Source organism: Megalobrama amblycephala, linkage group LG1 (assembly GCF_018812025.1).
Source record: "Megalobrama amblycephala isolate DHTTF-2021 linkage group LG1, ASM1881202v1, whole genome shotgun sequence".
Classification (NCBI taxonomy): Eukaryota; Metazoa; Chordata; class Actinopteri; order Cypriniformes; family Xenocyprididae; genus Megalobrama; species Megalobrama amblycephala.
Window position 1 is genome coordinate 51,705,813 of NC_063044.1, and position 20,301 is coordinate 51,726,113.

The 20,301-nt window shown below is 36.0% G+C and overlaps 1 protein-coding gene across 1 annotated transcript in view; it reads right to left on the reverse strand.

Moving 5' to 3' along the window:
* Positions 1-606: 606 nt before the first annotated feature.
* The window catches only part of LOC125274040 (sphingosine kinase 1), a 34,405-nt gene continuing 14,710 nt past the window's right edge, over positions 607-20,301 (reverse strand). Inside the window, exons 2-5 of the mRNA XM_048200079.1 lie at positions 12,150-12,299; positions 7,436-7,530; positions 7,242-7,357; positions 607-2,629 (exon numbers count right to left, since the gene is read on the reverse strand). Coding sequence (XP_048056036.1) covers positions 1,915-2,629; positions 7,242-7,357; positions 7,436-7,530; positions 12,150-12,299 — 1,076 coding nt within the window. The 3' untranslated portion in view covers positions 607-1,914. The remainder of the gene's footprint in view (positions 2,630-7,241; positions 7,358-7,435; positions 7,531-12,149; positions 12,300-20,301) is intronic.

The following is a 20,301-nucleotide window of genomic DNA, read 5'->3' on the forward strand; positions in this document are numbered from 1 at the left end:
GAATGGGGTTTAAATATCACAGTACAGTTGCAGTCATATGCACATGATTCGCAAACAAATCAAAGCACTTTTATTCTGCATGTTTTAGCTCTCCACAGAATCCCTTCAGGTTACATATTGTGCAAAAACCAAATGTCTCAAAACAAAGAAATATTATCATCCATACACAAATCGACTACCCATGTTTAACATGTTAGCAAATCTGACACTAACACATGTTGCCCAACTATATGGATTCTGTCCATTAGTCTGCATCTGGATGGTCCGTACAAGGTTGTAACAAAATGTTCAAGTTTCATATACAGTAAAGTCGATCTCTTCATATTGATCCTTTGCACTACTATTCAATCTAATTTATGCAAATACCTCCACTTCTGAATGCCTTATTTGTTGTTTTAAATCCCAGAACATCACTACCAACTCTCAATTTGAAAACACAGAAATCATATTAGTTCACAATGAATTGAACACAGGGGTGATTTTAAGCGCAAGCTTTGGTTATGAGTGGATGTTTATTTAACTTTCTTTTTTTTTTTTACCTTTAACTAATGACATCACCCAGGAAGTGACATCATCTTGGAGGAGAAACAGCAGCACAGGCATTGGTAAGTATTATGATTGAATTTAATGTACGTATACTGTGATGGTATTAGTTGGATAGTTGTTTGCTAACATTACATAAATCAGTTCAAGTATTAACATTTCAAAAGATGGTTAAACTGAAAAATGAATGTAAGTGAATGACCAATGGCTAACTTTAGCTTGTTATGAACATCCTGCTGATTTTCTTGTTGGTTTGTAAATAATTCAAAATTGTAAAGTAGTAACTTATAGAAGCAAACCAAACATTGTTATTGGTGTCAGGTTTCACCATTGACAGGACATTTTACCATGTCAACTATACAATAAAGTTAGTATGCCGTAGATGAACAATGCAATGATAAAGTGTGACAGGTTTGCATGATCAAACAATATTTCCCATTATTCTCTGCTGTAGCACATGAGCAATAAAACACACAGATCAAGCACCAGTTACACACATTATTTGTGCTTCATTTTATTGCATTATATCACTAAAAAACCTTCCTGTATTTGTCAATCAGTGAAAAAGAGAGAAATAAAATCCCCAAAGCGTCCATTATCATTTAAAATCAGATGAAAGCCACAAATGTCATTATGATTTAGATTGTAAGTGAGCTGTAATTTCCTAGGAGGGTCAGAAGGCAGCACATTACGATGCTCTCTTAAATAATACCAAACGCTTGACATAATGCTCTATCATAGAAAAATAAAGATGAACAGCTATATCATATGTTCAACGTTGGCACTTCAGAAAATCAAGATTGGTGCATCGCAGCAGCATAAACTCCAGCATAATGCAGATGCTCGCGCATCAGACACCGTGAATCTCACAAACCTCATGCCAAAAATCAGAAGAAATTAAATAGGCCTATTATATTTGCAGAATTTTTTTAATTAATAAATAAATGTTAATTGGTCAGAAAATAATGTCACAATGTCACAAAAATAGTAATGGTTGTCTTCATTTTCATGCAAAATATAATGTCTTATGTCTTTCTTTTGATTTTTGGGGTGAAATTTGACCTGGATAAATTTTCAGATACACAAGCATCAGAAAAAAATCTCATGAAATCTGTTCAGCTCATATTTCACCCAAATAAATGTATTTATTTATTTAGATTAGATTAGAAAAAATTGCAATAACAATTTTTAAAATTTTAAAAAGTCCATTTTCTAAATGTGGAATGTAATTTATTTTGTTTTTGGGGTGAAATGTGACCTGGACATCTTTTTGTGAGATTCATTCAAAGTTACAATTCTTTAATAAAACAAAGGAATACATTAAGTTCAAGTTTAACGGCAGCCAGTCCGGATTGTGCTTTAAAAACAGCGTCATGTGGAGATGAGACGGGCCGCCCCTCTGTGCACTTGTGCTTGAAGGGGCCCGTACTCCACGCGCTCCCCGTCCACCGTCATCACGCCGGCCTCGCTCAGCGGCTCCAGCCTCAGCGCTCGCACTCGCCGGTACACCAGATGCGGGCAGCCGTAGTCCAGGTGCGTCCCGCTCTGCATGGCCCGGAAGAGTCGCAGCAGGGTGGCCCGAGAGATTCCCGCCGTCACGTAGAACAGGTGGATCAGCCCGTCGTTGGCTCGGGCGTCCGGAGCCGCCATCAGTTCCTCGTTTAGGTGCGATTGGAACATGGCGAGCACCAGGACAAAATCCTGCTCCTCCACGACCGTCCAGTCTTGCGGGACTGGCTGGTCGAGTGGGACAAGCAGGTGGTCAAGCAGCTGGTTGTCAGCGGTAGAAGAGGAATCTGTTTCCGGCTGGTCTCCGGCAGGCAGGAAGGCCAGTTTTCCCTGATAGATCCGTAAGGATGCCAGACGCACTAGCGTTCCCAGGAGGAAGCGCAGTTCTCCGATCTGACGGAACTGTTCGCTCTCGATGTCCACGTCGGCCACGAAGCCCCAGGCCAGAGAGAGGAAGGAGAAGAGACGAGCGCCGGACGACAGACGGATGGAGATAAGGTCGAGCCCTGAGATCAGACCCTTACACAGCAGAAAGCCACAGCTAGTCAGCAGGTCCTCACCCCACACCGGAGACTCACTACAGGTGACACACAGATCCAGTCACAACATTAATGTTCAATCATAGCAAAACACTATAATCAGAGGCCAGTGTTGTTTACTGGATAGAAACGATGCTCCAGGACTGGAAAATCAAACATGTATACATTTACAAACAGCAAAATGAACCTATTAGAATAAAAACATCCTCTATAAATGTTCTTTTTTGTATTATCTATATATAGCCTACTGTAATAGTGTGTATTAATATTCTAAAATAACTTTTTTTATATTTTCAATTTGCATTTTAGTTTCAGTTTTAGTAGGCTAATTGTGTTGTTTTTTTTCTTTTTAGCTTTAATTTGTTTTTATTTTAGTAATTTTAAGTAATTATTCTTTAAGATTTTCATCCAGTAGGCTATTTATATTTTTCAGATTTTAATTTTTAGTTTTAGTAAACTATAACAACTGTCAAGCAAAACTTGCAACACTAAAATCAATGACTATGAATTGAAAAGATCTTGATATAAAAGAGCACAAACAGTAAAGTGAACCTTATAACATTAGTTGAATGTCAAAACAAACCAATTATGGCTTGTTTCCAACACTGAATAAAAAGTAAAAAATTCTGATTTTATATCTCGCAATTCTTAATTTATAACTCGCAAAAACTCACAGTTGTGAGATAAAAACTCACAATTATGTTTTAAATTGTTTTATTCCATACTATTGCTACTATTATAGTATTTACCCACATTAAAAATACTATAGAACGTTATAGTAAATAGGCCTAGTGTTTTTGAACCATACTAAATGTATATATTATATTATTTACAACACTTTGTTAATGAATGTTACAGCCTACTGTAGTATTAACTATAGTGAACTGATAAACTGTAATAAATACTGTAGTATACTTTAGTTTTTACTACAGTAAACTGTAGTGTATTGTAGTATAATATACCATATAGTTGTAGAAAAATGAGTACAGTATTGGGTAAAGTAATTTGTTTATATTAGTATATTACCACAGCAACCAATTACCACAACAAATTAATTCAAGTAACGTTACTTTACCATAGAATGGTTCAAAAACACTATAGTAGGCATATTTACTTTAATATATATTAAATGAATTCAAAATATTAGCCTAATAGTTTTAGTTAACAATAATAACATGGCTAGTATTTCATTCTGAACACAATCCAAACACAATCCAAAGTCCTGAGTTGTAAAGGTTCACCTGACAGCCGTCCTGAAAACCCTCTTGTTTACCTGAATGGGGAAAAACTCGAATCCCTAAAAATGTTTTAGCTTCTTTACGTAAATCGGGCCAAAACTTAACCATAATGCAAAGCGCATTAAATAATAAACAAACATGCGTTTGGCGGGACGACATCCGATTCGTCATATTGAGCGTTATGATTTCTCGCGCGCATTTCATTAATGTACGAGTTTCTATTTTTCTCTGCTTATAAATAACTGATGTTGAGATGAATAAACCGGAAAGTGGATTAACAAAGTTATTATTGACATATCTGCAGTTCTGAGGTAGCTTACTAATAGTGCTCCGTTTAATTTTAAATGCAGTCTAATAATCACCAATAGGTGGCGCTTGTGCTTCAATAATAAAAGTCCAACGGCCAAACTCTAAAGCGCGCGAATGGACACAGATTATTCTGAGGTAAATCTGCACCGGCCAGTCATTTCGCGTGTGAACCGTGTGCTGATGAAAGTCTGCGGTCTGCTTTATCTTCATGAATAGAAATGACTCCATTATATAGTAAGGTTTGTTTCCAGAAAGTGTATTTAACCTCTCATCACCTGCTTTATTCACCTGAATTCAGCAAACATCAGCTCTCTGACTTGGATGCAAGTCATTAGCGAATCATTAATGCTTTCATTTGTTTGTTCTCTCTCAGCAGAACCGAACTTTTATTCTTTTGTTGAAAGAAACGCTGAGTTTAAACCCGCAGAGATTCAGCTCTCACAAAGAAACACGCGGCTAATGGCTGGAATAATGACTCTCGGTAATGACTGCTTGCATTGCAAACTTTAAATTGAGCAGCAGAACATTCTCCATCTGAACGAGCACGCTTCAGGAAGAATTTAATGGCGATTACTGAACTAAATGAAGTTCTGCATGAACACTGACCCTAGATCACAGTCTATCTGAGCTAACGTTATTCCAGTAACATTAAAGGGGATAAGCTGCATTGTTTTATAATGTTTCCTGGGGTGCACTTGTAATGTTAGTATGATTTTTACATGAAAAATTGCCATAATTTAGAAATAAAAGGCATTTTTGCTATCCTTATTTTAGCCCTCTGATTTGAACGCTCTGTTATAAGGGGCGTGTCTGCTGTGAGACTTCAGTGTAAACGCCCACTGCTGTGATTGGCTGACATCTTTCCATTTGAAATTCGTCAAGTATTACTCTCTCTTTTAGTGCGTTTTTACTATTACAGCTCTCAAGGTTACCTAATCGTGAAAAGTGTTGCATTACATTTAGATCTAAGGCATTATTTTTAGATCGTGGCATGAAAGGTTGCAGTGATGAACAGCCAATCACAGACATGTTGTTGAGTGCATGAAAGCAGTGATCTCACTGAAACTCAATTTCTGCACACTAAAGAAAGCTTTCATCATAACTAACAGTGCAAACGCGACGTAACTAAGAGATTTGTTGAATAAAACAGGAGTTTTGGCATGTGTCCAGAACTCAGTCACTGATAAACTTGCGCTGTTTGATTGACAGCTCTAGCGATTGTAAAGGGAGCGTTCTTTGATCGCTTTCTTTATATAGATAATTTAATCATCATATAATTTAATCACTGTTTAAATAATTAGTTTCATCCTACTAAGAGAAACAACATGAAGTTGCTTGTTTAGTCACGGGTTTGATTTACTGACACATAGACAAAGAACGTCTCACTGTACATTAATCATTACATACAGTATCATATCAGGCATTAGAATTAACACAGTTTCACACATGTTGTTGCATTACTGTCGAGTCAATATCACAAAAGTCTGTTTTTTCAAAGTCTGCGCCGAAATGCGAATGATTTACCAAAGAATCCACAGTGAAATGAGACATTCACATTGTTGAAAATAAATAACCATATTCTGAGCATTAGGATCCTTTGAAAGGTAATGTTATTTTAGTCTTGTATCGCTCTTCTCTCCTCGTCATCTCACTAACACGCCAGTGGGCGGGGCTAATGTTGCAATGATGAAGAAGGCATTGATTTCTTCTGCCTTTCAAAGGATCCTAATGCTCGGAATATGGTTATTTATTTTCAACAATGTGAATGTCTCATTTCACTGTGGATTCTTTGGTAATTCAATCGCATTTCAGTGCAGGCTTTGAAAACTGACTTTTACGATATGGACTCGACAGTAATGCAACAACATGTAAGTAACTGTGTTCACTGTAATGCCTGATCTGATATAATGATTCATGTACAGTCAGATGTTCTTTGTCTATGTGTCTGTTTCAGTAAATCAAACCAGTGATTAAATCATATAAAGAAAGCAGTCAAAGAATGCTCCCTTTGTAATTGTTGGAGCTGTCAATCAAACAGCGCGTGCTGGAGCTGATAAACAGCACAAGTTTATCAGTGGACACGTGCCAAAACTCCCGTTTTATTCAACGAATCTCTCAGTTATATCGCATTTGCACTGTTAGTTATGATGAAAGCATTTGTTAGTGTACAGAAATTGAGTTGCAGTGACTTTCGTGTGCTCAATAACATGTCTGTGATCGGCTACAGTGTTCATCTCTGCAACCTTTCATGCCACTATCTAAATATAATGCCATAGATCTAAATGTAATGCAACACTTTTCACAATTCGTTAACCTTGAGAGCTGTAATAGTAAAAACGTGCTAAAAGAGAGAGTAATACTTGGCTATTTCAAAAGGAAAGATGTTAGCCAATCACAGCAGTGGGCGTTTACACTGAAGTCTCACAGCAGACACGCCCCTTAAAACAGAGCGTTCAAATCAGAGGGCTAAAATCAGGATAGCAAAAATGCCTTTTATTTCTAAATTATGACAATTTTTCATGTGAAAAGCATACTAACATTATAAGTGCACCCCAGGAAACATTATAAAACAATAAAACAATGCAGTTCATGACCCCTTTAAGTTATCTGGTCTTTAATAGTGTTATCGAAACGTTTGCAAAAAATCATTATTTTTGAACCCTTTTTTCTGAAACGTTTTAGTTGGACGTTTAGTTGTCTAACATTTTTTAATGTTACTACTTCATATGCTGCTGTTTGTTTCAGAATGTACAGAGTGAATGTACAAAACATTTTGAACATTCAGAAATAACCTAATCTATAAAACACTAATAATTTAATAATACTGTTACATGAAATCTTTAGCAAATCTCAAAATGAATATGCATTTTTCATATTGTACATTATAATGCAGCATTTATAATGGCTGGGTTTTTGTTTTATTTATACAAATAAGTATAGAAATTTACCATTAGCCATAACTTATCTGCATTTAATATTAAATTTGAGATTGAACACAAAAGATAAATGTGGTTGGACCCTTCATCAGAGGGTCTCGAGGGCGGGTTTTGGCCTGCATCATGTGACTGAATGAATGGTCACAGTGGCTCTGAATGCTGCTCACCGCGTGTAGTGATGGACGGAAGCAGCCAGTGCGTTTCCCGAACCTCCGGGCAAGATTCCCAGAGGAGTCTGGATGGCCTTTTCCCAATCCTGCCTATCCATTAGACCGTTCACAACCTAAAACACACACACACACATACATGAGCTGGATGGCCAACACACACAGAGACGGACACACAAGCGTTCCCCACGCACCTCAAACAGCAGCCCGTCTCCAGACAGAATCACCAAAGCGTCCCACTGCGTCAGGTCGGCGTTCCTCACCAGATCTCGAGCATGATTCGGATGCTCTGTATGGATCACAGATCACAGGATGCGATCACATTTCAATCCCAAGAGTCAGTTAATGCACTTCATGAGCAGATTCTCTCTGGTACATTAAACATGTCTATTAGATCTGACCAAGAAGTCCTGATACACCCAGACATCCAATACCATTCTTCCCAATGCAGTCTTATTCTACTACAATTGAGAAACTGTTGGTTTTTATTCATATTTTCTGTTTTCATTTTAATTTAAGTTAAAGTTTTAGTAATTATGTTGTGTGTTTTTGCCATTTTTATTAGTAATGAAGATATATTTTTTAAATGGTTTTAGTTGACTATAATAACCCTTTCTCAACAACGCTATGTCACGACCAATTCGTATGTATTTTACGAGGTGGCTACTTCGTAGGAATTCGCATGAATTCATATGATTTGTCTAAACCCCAGTGACGGGTAGGTTTAGGGGCGGGGTTAGGGCTCGGTCATTCGTACGAAGTCATACGAATTGGGCAACTCGTAAAATGCGTATGATTTAGTAAAAAACGTATAAGGACATACAAATTAGCCACCTCGTAAAATACACTGTAAAAAAGAAGTGTTGGTTTAACTTAAAAAAGTAAGTTACCTGGGGATTGGTTTTAATCAACAGAAACTCAAAATAGTATGTTATCAGAACTAAATTAATTATCCAAGTTGAATTGACAAAAGAAAAAATGTTATGATAAAGTTTTTTACAGTGTACGTATGAATTGCCGTGAGTTTGGGTTGGTCTTAATGGTAATACTATGGTATTCTTTCATGTAAGCACTATTATTATTATTATTCAGCGCTCTATGTATATAAGAATCAGCTCAACTGTCTTCAATAATAATCCTAAATGTTTCTTGAGCATCAAATCATCATATTAGAATGATTTCTGAAGGATCATGTGACACTGAAGACTGAAGTAATGATGCTGAAAATTCAGCTTTGATCACAGGAATAAAATATATTTTAACATATATTCACACACAAAACAGTTATTTTTCCCCTCACTTTATGTATTTTCAATTATTACAAAATATTATGATATATTTTAAAAATACAGTTTAGATAACATTTTAACATGCGACAAGGTATAAAGAAAATGGATCAGAATAAAAAATAGTAAAAGTAAAAAACTATCAAAATAAAATATACAATCAATTATCCCCAAGTAATAAAGCACAATTAGTTAAAAAACAAAACACATTCTGTGCTTGTACCAACTAGTATGAGAAAATTAAACACTGAAAACTGTAATATTTAATAATATTTCAATAAATATATATTTTTTTATTTGTTATGAATATCATTAGCTCTTATGACAAATTGCTTGTGATGTTCCTCATTTGTCAGTTGTTTTGAATTAAAGCATAAATGAAAAATGTAAATTATACAGTCAGATACAGCAATTGATTTATGAGCTTAAGAAAATTGCATGAAACTCCTATAAAAGTATCACAGCGCAAGTAAGTCTGAAGTTTTAATCCTGTGTGTGTGTGAGAGAGTAACAGCATTGATGGAGTGTGTGTGTGTGTGTGTCAGGCAGAAGTGAAGATTCATAGTGACTGATTCAGCAGAAATGCCTAAAGCTGAGACTGCACTTCACACACACACTCATTGGCTCAGTGTGGATGTGGTGTGATGTGTTAATTGAGGGAGACACTTCACATCATAGTGACCCACATTACTGATCACACACATTCATGTTCAAACAGCAAATATATGCTTCATTTCCTCTTAAAAATAAAGGTTCCAGAAGGGGGTTTTCACAATGAAGTCATATAAGGACCATTTTTGGTTCCTCAGAGAACCTTTCAGTCAACAGTTCTTAAAGGATTAGTTGACTTTCAAATGAAAATTTCCTGATAATTTACTCACCCTCATGTCATCCAAGATGTTCATGTCTTTCTTTCTTCAGTCGAAAAGAAATTAAGGTTTTTGATGAAAACATTCCAGGATTTTTCTCCTTATAGTGGACTTCAATGGTCTCCAAACGGTTGAAGGTTAAAATTACAGTTTAAGTGCAGCTTCAAAGGGCTTTAAACGATACCAGACGAGGAATAAGGGTCTTATCTAGTGAAACGATCGTTCATTTTCAAAAAAAAAATACAACTATATATGCTTTATATAAACACCTTGCACGTTCTTCCGCTTTCCGCATTCTTCAAATGCTTACGCTGTACGCCTTCACTATTCTACTTATGGATCGAATGCGGCACCAGTTTAGTTTTTTCCGTAAGTAGAATAGGGAAGGCGTAGGACATACAGCGTAAACTTTTTGAAGAATGCGGAAAGCGGAAGCACGTGCATGGTGATCATTTGTGTTTATAAAGCATATACAGTTGTATTTATTTATAAAAAAGACAGATTGTTTCTCTAGATAAGACCCTTATTCCTCGTCTGGTATCATTTAAAGCCCTTTGAAGCTGCACTGAAACTGTAATTTTGACCTTCAACTGTTTGGAGGCCATTGAAGTCCACTATAAGGAGAATAATCCTGGAATGTTTTCATCAAAAACCTTAATTTCTTTTCGACTGATGAAAGAAAGACTTGGATGACATGGGGGTGAGTAAATTACCCGGAAAATTTTATTTAAAAGTGGACTGATCCTTTAAGAACCATTTTTCTTGGTGTGAAGAACTTAATCTAAAGTATATTTTTAAAATTTAGAATCTTGTGGAATGGAAAGATTCTATGGAGGTTAAAGGTTCTTCATGGAACCATTGATATCAATAAAGAACCTTTATTTTTAAGAAAACGATTTCACTTGTATCTGAACATTTTAGCAGGTCTCTGCTGAATGTATTTATCCTCTTCCAGAGCTGATTAGTGTTACACAAGCATGGGTTTATCAGTGACTTGTTTCTGAAATGTGTTTACAGTCGAAAGCACCAGTGATGGTGATGAATATAGACACTGACAGATGGATGAATCTCATGAAGAAACAACCTGCTGTGATTTCACCATAAAATCAAAGACAGAGGGAGAATTAAAAAGTTCGGTATTATTTTCATGGCATTTATTATCACTATATAAGTTGGAACACAAACTGCACAGTGAGAGTGAATCATGCACAACACACACACTGAAAATTTGACTGATGGATGTATAAATAGATCCATCAGCATCAAGACACACACACACACACACACACAATCAGTGGCAGCATCACTCAGACAGCTGTCTTTCTCTCTCTCTGTCTGTCGGAGGTTATTCTGAGTTCACCGTGTGACAGTGAATCTCTCGTCAGTCCTGCTGCTGTCGAGTGTTTTTCACTCATATGTGACTAATAGCATGTTTTATGTATGAAGCTCCAAACTCTATATAGTGACACAATGATGAAAAAAACAACTTCAGCCCCAAAAACAGATCAATACTGTTATGGTGGAGCCACAGTTTCAGGACAAATATGCTGAAATCTGCTTAAAAGGATTAGTTCACTTTCAAATTAAAATTTCCTGATAATTTACTCGCCTCCATGCCATCCAAGATGTTCATATCTTTCTTTCTTCAGTCAAAAAGAAATGAAGGTTTTTGATGAAAACATTCCAGGATTTTTCTCCATACAGTGGACTTCAATGACCTCCAAACGGTTGAAGTTACAGTTTCAGTGCAGCTTCAAAGAGCTTTAAACGATACCAGATGAGAAATAAGGGTCTTATCTAGAGAAACCATCGGTCATTTTCAAAAAAACATTAAAAAATTATATACATTTTAACCATAAATGCTCATCTTGAACTAGCTCTCTTCTTCTCTATTTGAATTCCAGCAGTGTAGACACTGCTAAGTGTATTACTGCCCTCCACAGGTCAAAGTTTGAACTAATTGTTATATACTTGCACTAGCATATTGCATATGACAATTTAGTTCAAACTTTGACCTGTGGAGGGCAGTAATACACTTAGCAGTGTCTACACTGCTGGAATTCAAATAGAGGAGAAGAAGAAGAGAGCTAGTTCAAGATGAGCATTGGTTAAAATGTAAAAAAAATATATATGTATTTTTTTTAGAAAATGAGCGATTGTTTCTCTAGATAAGACTCTTATTCCTCGTCTGGTATCGTTTAAAGCTCTTTGAAGCTGCAATGAAACTGTAATTTTGACCTTCAACCGTTTGGGCTCCAGTGAAGTCCACTATATGGAGAAAAATCCTGGAATGTTTTCATCAAAACCCTTAATTTCTTTTTGACTGAAGAAAGAAAGACATGAACATCTTGGATGACATGAGGGTGAGTAAATTATCAGGAAAAGTTTATTTGTTTGATACCGACATTGACAGAACCAGAAGTTAGTGATGGTTCACCCAAAAATGATCATTCCCTAATCATTTACTCAAATCATTGACTTTTTTTTTTAGATGGTAAAAAAGATGATATTTTGAAGAATTTTGGGAACCAAACAACATTGGACCCCATTGACTTTCATTGTATGGACACCCAGTTTTAGGTCAAACAGTCAAGACTGTTTGAAAAACATGAGGATGAGCTGAAACACCCCGCTTGCTGCCACAGTAGCAGATCATCTAATGAAATTCATCTAATGAATCCTCAATCTCTTCAGAGCTTCTGAGAAATCCTCTCACACTCATGTGCTTGTGTGTGTGTATGTGTGAGACACACCTGTGATGACGAGCTTGTGTGGTATATCAGCCTCAGTGAGCATCCGCTGAACGTGGCCGTTATAGAGAGCCATCGCTTGGCCCCGCCCACTCTGAGGATTGACCAATACCATCACGCCACACGGGCGGCGGACCTCAGAGAACAACACACCTGAGAGAGAGAGAGAGAGAAAGAGAGAGAGAGATGTGAAAGGTCTGACAAACACATTTACAAGCAGAATAAAAAACAGAACAAAATCACTGATCGTTCTGTGCTTGAATGCAAGAATCACTCCAGTGTAAAATGAAATAAAATAAAATAAAAAATAATTTTAACCATAGCAAATATTAATAAAATAAAAATACAACACAATGAAATCATAGCAACCTATGTAATAATAAGAAAAAAAATGTAATCATAGCAAATATAAAATACAACAATAAAATTCAACACAATACGATAAAACCGTAGTTGCATTTCACCTTCTCATGGCTGTAAATAACAAATGTGGTGCCAAAAGTTTAACCCGTTTAGTGTTCGCTATTTTAATGGAAACATTACGAAATATTGGTGAACAGACAGATATTAATGGCTCCAGGAAATGACTGAACTGTGTGTGTACAAAATGAACATTTAAAAGACATTTAACTGCACTTAAACAGTTTTGTTCTTTATATTCGAGTCTGAGATGAACATCCTTCATATTGTCGTCATCAGTTTGAACTGTAGAGGAAAAATAATGCAGGCATCTTATGGTAAATTGAATTATTTGATTTAATTACATTTTTAAAATGCATTTATTTATTTATTTATATTACTGTTTTATACTAATGCAGTAAGCCAAGCATTCAGTTTTCTCTGCTAATCTTCCTCTCGGTCTGGTTCGAGATCGGTGTGGCAGGAAGTTTTAATTCAGTGTTGAAAAACATTATTTTAATTCTCTTTAAGAGGTTTCATGTTTGACAAACATCATAAAGAGAAAAGCGCCGTGGCCTCCGGCAGGATCACACCGCTAACAGACGGCAGCACCAGCTAAAAACTCACAAAAGACACACAAACAGATGCAGGTTTGTATTCAGTGTGAGGCATTACTCTAACAGCTTTGTTCATGTTACAGGAGCATTCGCTCTGGGTTTCTCCTGAGACCGCCGCACACACCATCCGGTTCAGCTAGACGGACTTGTTTCCCGGGGAGCGGTTTACACGCGGGACAGGCTGACGGGTGACAGGTGAGACCTTCAGTGAATACAGACACACAGACGCTGAAGAGCAGTGGTTCGACAGCAGCAGATTTGATGGAGCTATTTTAGGATTAAGAAACACAGAGAGACGACAAACCCTCAGAAAGAAAGACATTAACTGTCACAAAAGGGTTCAGTGTCTCAAACAGGTTGTGGCTCTTTAGTTTTACCAGAGCACAAATGATTCATGATCAGGTTTGGTTGCCGCTCATCTACCGGGTTAAAGGAATATGTGAGGCATTTCATATCGGTTTGAGTTGATTTATTCACAGTAGCGCTGCCTCTGTAATTCATCCAGTCAGTGACAATAAAGCAATTTCATTTAATTTAAAACCTATATTAATAGAATTAAACTCATTTGTTAATGGAAACATCTTTGATTCTAATGTTTTTCTTGTCAACTATGAAAAAAGACATCGCATTTGTAAAAAAACATTTAAAAACAAAATAAATTCATTAATTAAATAATAAAATAAATACAAACATTTAATAATATTATATAATGCATATTGTTATCACTGATATGAAAATTTTGGCTGATACCGATAACCGATAATTCTTTATATTTACCGATAACCGATATATTGGCCGATAAATCTGAATCCAAATTTTTATATCATTTTTGAGAGCCTGATTACAAAAACAAAAGTCTCACCATCTCCCAAGCACACAATTATATGTTCTCATTATAATTTTATGTAGATTATATGACAGACTTTCGCTGTACTTAACCGTATTTTCCTTTTTTAAGTGATTTCAATCATATTTTAAGCAGTTCATAACCATCATGGTGAACAGTGCGCATCTGAAGCATCTCAGATGAAGGAAATAATCTGTTATTTATCGGCTTTAATATATCAGCCAAATTTTCTTATTGGGCCAATAATGATAACATTAAAACCAACATATATCGGCCGATACCGATATGGTGGCCGATATATTGTGCATCCCTAAAAATAATACTACATTTAATCATCTAAAAAAACAATAAAGACTGTTTTATAAAGACAATGAGAAAAAAAAATAATAATAAAATAAATATTATTGTACGTTGTCATTGGCAATAATAATACATTTAATCATTTATAAAAAATAAGGTCCTCAAAGTCTTCTTAAAAAAAATAATTTAAAAAAATCCTATAAAAATAAAATAAATATTATTGTAAGTTGTCAGTTGCAATAATAATACCTTTAATTATATATAAAAATAAGATCCTCAAAGTATTCAAAAAAAAAAAATCCTATAAATACTAAAATAAGTATTATTGTAAGTTTTCATTGGCAATAATAATACATTTAATCATCTATAAAAAGCAGTATAAAAGTTTTATAAAGACAAGAGTGATTTTACCACATTCAAGGGTGTTTTAACATTTAAAACGGTGGTAAAATCACTATAATGCATGGTTTATTGCATTAGTATAAAATAATTAAAAAAATAAAAAAATAATGTGAATTTAATAATTAAAACAAAATATAAATAAATATAAAAACTTAAAGTAAAATAAAATATTTATTATATTGTACAATGGGATTGACAATAATACATTTATTAATCCATTAAAAGCAATAAAATACTAAAAATCTGATTTTAGAGTGATTTTACCACATAAACACTCTGCTTCATATAACTGTGGTAAAATCACTATAACGCCTGACTTCTTGCATTAGTAAACAATCTCAGCCACTTCCTCTGGACTGAAATCTTGCAGCAGCAGCAGGAGGTTCTTGCACCCGAACTGTAATTCATCCGTAACCCAGAATCCTCCGGGGCAAAGGGCTGTAATGAGCTCCTGCGGGTCAGAGCACACACACGGATCAATGCCACCTTTCAGCCTCGTGCCAGCGGGAAGAAACCTGACGAACAACAGCGCTCTGTCACAGGAGATGCAGAAAACACATATGCTGACGCCCATCCATTCAGAGAGCCACGAACACCCGCTGCGCTCGTTCATATCGGTCCGTGATTAAAATTCACTCAGCACCTTCACACACTTAATTAGCACTCGAGTCTCTGACTGAAACCTCAAGGCCTGAAATGAAATAACCTGGAGAGACATTCACTTTTATAAGAAACATGATGATAACGGCTCCGTTCCGAACGCTAGCGAGATGCCTACATAGTCACATTCTCATTCATAAACATTAATAAAGATGACATCACAAGCATGAGCTCATTAACATATAACCATGGCTATTTTGGAGGTTAAATGTGATTTATCGGTGGGCTTTGCTACAGATATGAACTGTCTAGAGTCTTGAGTAAAGTTTTAAAGTTTAAACTGAAGTAATGGTTTTCCATCCAAAACCAAAGAACAAAAAAAGAGCATGTCTCCGATTCTACAAATAGGCTTCTATTTTTACTGCTAGAGAAAGAGAGAGAGAGAGATGTGTGTGTGTGTGTGTTTCATTTCTCATGCTGGTAAAGCTCTCAAAATCACAGCTGCTGAACTGTGAACATATGGTGAGATACGGAAGTGTGTGTGTGTGTGTGTGTGTGTTTACACACCTCTGTTGTTGTGATGTGTAAAGTGTGTCAGTAGAAACACCTCAAACTATCCAAACACAAGACCACAAGCATTCAAAAACTTCTCTATGAATCTCGCTAAACCTGTCAGGAATGCGTCCAGGTCATATTTCACCACAACCCCTATATGGGCCATTCTTCAGAATTGGTGCAAACTGCTGTCCCACAACCAGAAAACACATTTAAAAAGCATTCAAAAGTATTCAAATTGTAGATGTTTACTAAGATCCTTCTATTATCTATTGAATCCCACAATAATATTTAAAATATTAGTAAGTTTAATGTATATAAAATCATAATTTATTGGATACTTTCAATTGACCCTTTGCCGGGAGTTTGATTGACAAGCGATCTAACCAATCATAACACCGAATCTGCCATTTTGTCAGACAAAGCAGTCATGAGTTAGAAGATTAACCTCGGTGTACTTGAACTTTATATTGTCGTCTTTCTGCATTTGAAATATAATTCATTATCATGTTCATTCATGTTTATTTGATGCTATAAATGGACTAGTAGAAAGAAATTATCGGTTTAAGAGCCTCTTGAGCTGAGGCGCTACAGCGATCTGTCATGACACATTAAAGAGCCACAAAACGGTTTTTATTGTTTGAATTTCTTAAAAAACGACACAGTTTGAAAGCTCGGACTTTGTTTAATATCATGAGTAACCTGCTCTGTCTTGTCTGTCGACGTGTTGTCAGTGTCCTCTTTGCTCAGCGATGTATTTTTCACTCTGTGTGGCGTGATGGCGCCACGGCTTGTCAGACAAAGCAACATAAGGGGGGCGGGTTTTTGAGAAGGGTCAATTGGGTAGTGGCTGTCCCGAACCCTAACCCCTAAATTTCAACTTGTGAAAATGATTTTGAAATAATTTTTGCAACTTTTTTCATTGTTGTTTTTAAAATTTATATTTTAGATTTTTTTTTTAAAGTGAAGTTATAAAATATATTTTCATGTCACTACCGAAACAGTGTATGTTTTAGTCCATTGGCTGATTTTAACACACTTCTACAGTTTTGATCAGGAAATATTCCTGTCCCTCTCTTTCATAGTAGATAGGTACCTTCATTTTGAGTTAAATATGTTCAAAAGTTTCAATATCTGTCTGTAACTTTAAGGACAGTCACTACCAAACACCTTTGAGCAAACTTTTGAGCAAACTTTTTTGGGTGTTATTCATAAAATTTAGTTTTTTTGTGTGTACAACTGTTCAGAACTGTGCTAGTTAACCGTGTGTTGATTATCATCTTTGAGTTAGGCTCAAAAGTATCTAAAATTGTCACTACCGAAACAGTCACGACCGAAACATGTCATCATTGTTCTGGTAGTGACAAAAGGGAACACATAATCATTTATTTGGGGGAAATAAACACAACTTTGGTACAGTTATGCAAATTCTTAGTGTTTTAATGTTTTGTTTTAGTTAATTAAAATTCTGTATTGTGATGTTCGCTATCAACACATTACTGTCACTACCGAAAATGTGCAGTCATGACCGAAACACGGGATGTTTTGTCACAAATAAAGCATATTGAATTTTCAGCTAAGATGTTATGATAGTGTTTGGTTCAATGTTTATTCAAACTAATGAATCCTTCACTTTGAAATCAGTATGATAAACTTTATGCCTTTTACAAAGAAAGATTAGATTCAAAATACAACAAATCTCAGAAATTACACTTGAAATATTGTTAAAATTGTAATTATTGATTTACCTGTGAAAACTTTTTTTAAAAAATACCAAAAAAAAAAAAAAAAAAAAATATATATATATATATATATATATATATATATATATATATATATATATATATATATATACATATATATATGTAAGGTAGATGCAAACTAAATCTTAATAGGTCAATGTAATCTTTCTTATTAAATTATTTATCATTGTGTTTCGATAGTGACACATTTGGGGAGAGAAAAAAATATTCCAAAACTTTTTGAAAATACAAGGATTAACTGCACAATAACTGTTTTTAGTCATACTGTGAACACAGCTCCGTTCACTGTATATGTAGCATGTTCTTACGTGTCCTTTTGTGATGAATCTCTTTTTGTGTGTCTGTTTGACCACTGCATGCCGATCATTCATTCATCATTCAATGGCTTAAATTACTTTCTTTAGAGAGAACGAGCACCAAAGTTATAGAAAAATGAAGCAAGAAAGCCATTCTTTGTGTTCAAGTCGTGCTGACCTTGTTGTAGGAGATGGAGTTGGTAAAATATCCATCATCCAGCTACATCTGAAAACTCCTGAAAACACATTCATCATGAAATACTGCCTTCTGAGAACTGCAAAATGCAGGAGAGCTTAAACGCTGCTGAGTGTTAGAGATTTCAGCACATCATTATCACTGCGATGCTTGACTGACACTGATAATTAAAGCCTCAGGACCAGAGACATGGAGACCTCAGCTCATTAATCAAATCAATATTTAAATATTAATTATGTGGGATATAATTAAGCAATCTTGTGGAATAGATGCATGTGATGTTTGTGTAAGTTTATGTGTGTGTGTTTAATACATCATTATAAAACGGATAGTTCTGGCCCTTGATTCTGATTGGTTGAGCCGTGTTCGAAGCCGTTGTAAAATTCTCGAAAACATACAGCAGACCGCATTACATAAGTATCACTGCGCCACTAAATGTGTATGTTGCTGCGTCTGTCTTAGTCTGTCGAGTGAGCGAGTGTATTACCTGCATTCAGATTTAGCATTTTCCTTCAGGTCAGTCCTGTGTTCACAATAAAAAATCAGTTTGAATGTCCGCTGCGATCCTTTTAACAGTTAATGGGTTTTCCCGTGCCCTGCTGACACTGACAGCGCTAGTCAAAGTATTTGCGTCTTGTTCCGTGTTCACAACAAGTTTCAATATAAAAGTCTTTGCGACTGAGTGACAATCTTTGCCGCCATCTAATGGCGTAATAATGTAACTTCTGTTGCTGTTCATGGTCAGGGGCTATTTTTTTCTGGCGGAAGGAAGGCTTTTAGTGAAAGTTTACTTCATGAAAGTTGCATTGATACATATTTTTTTGGCTTTAATATTTGTATTGTGTGGTAACTGATTTATAAAAGCAATAAGCCCCGTGAAGCAGTGGTTTACAGTGAATTTATAACAGCTAAGGGGGGTTTAGGCACTCCGCTCCACATTGTGCCTAACAACGCCCCTTAGCTGTTATAAATTCACTGTAAACCATGGCTTCACGGGCCTTATTGCTTTATTAAGCTGCATCAAATCAATGTGTCAGCAAAAATAAGCACCATAAAAACACTAAAAAATAGCCCTTATGACTGATTGTACTCTAAAATAAAATAAAAATTAATTAATTAAACAATGTAAATAAAATAAAATAATTTTAAATAGAAAATATAAATAATTTAATAATCACTTTTAAAAAATAAACAAAACAATAATAATGATTCACTGACAGTCACAATAAACACACACACAGCAGATCCTTTAAGGCCTGTAAGTTGCGAGGTGGAGTCTCCATGGATCGGACTTGTTTGTTCAGCACATCCCACAGATGCTCGATTCGATTGAGATCTGGGGAATTTGGAGGCCAAGTCAACACCTCAAACTCGTTGTTGTGCTCCTCAAACCATTCCTGAACCATTTTTGCTTTGTGGCAGGAGCATTATCCTGCTGAAAGAGGCCACAGCCACCAGCCTTGGCTGTCCAGTGGTGAACCATGTCGCCGGTTCACCACTGTTCCTTCCTTGGACCACTTTAGATACTGACCACTGCAGACTGGAAACATCCCACAAGAGCTGCAGTTTTGGAGATGCTCTGACCGTCGTCTAGCCATCACAATTTGTTCCTTGTCAAACTCCAAAGACTATTTATTAGGTGCCCTGAAAGTAATAATATTAATATACATCATCTGTGCACGAGGCCTTAAAAACATCAGCCAATCGTTTACGCGATCATCACGTAAACGATTGGCCCTCTGGCTTGTCAATCACTGCCATGACGTTCCTTGTGAGAGACGTGCGCGGCTGCGCGCTCCAGTAACTTTCCACACTCCACAGGCGCCGCATGCAATGTTTTTGTCAGGAGACAGGAGTAACAACTGCAGATTATGAGTTACCTGCGGTGAGTCCGACATAATGAATCCAAAAAACACGACACAGCGAATGCCGGTGGTAAACACTCGTGTTCAAATACTCGTGCACGAGTTTTGGGAGGCGTTCCTTTGAAGTGAGCTGTGAAAGAGGGGGGCTGTTCTTACGCATGCGCTCATTTCAAAAACTCAGTAACAGTCTTTGGATTCTCAGTCGACGAAAAAATCCTCTCTATCACCTTTAATCACGATTAATCATGATTAATCGCACACTTATCGTGAAATTAAGCATACACCATTTATCTCGTTTAACACTTCCATTTTTCC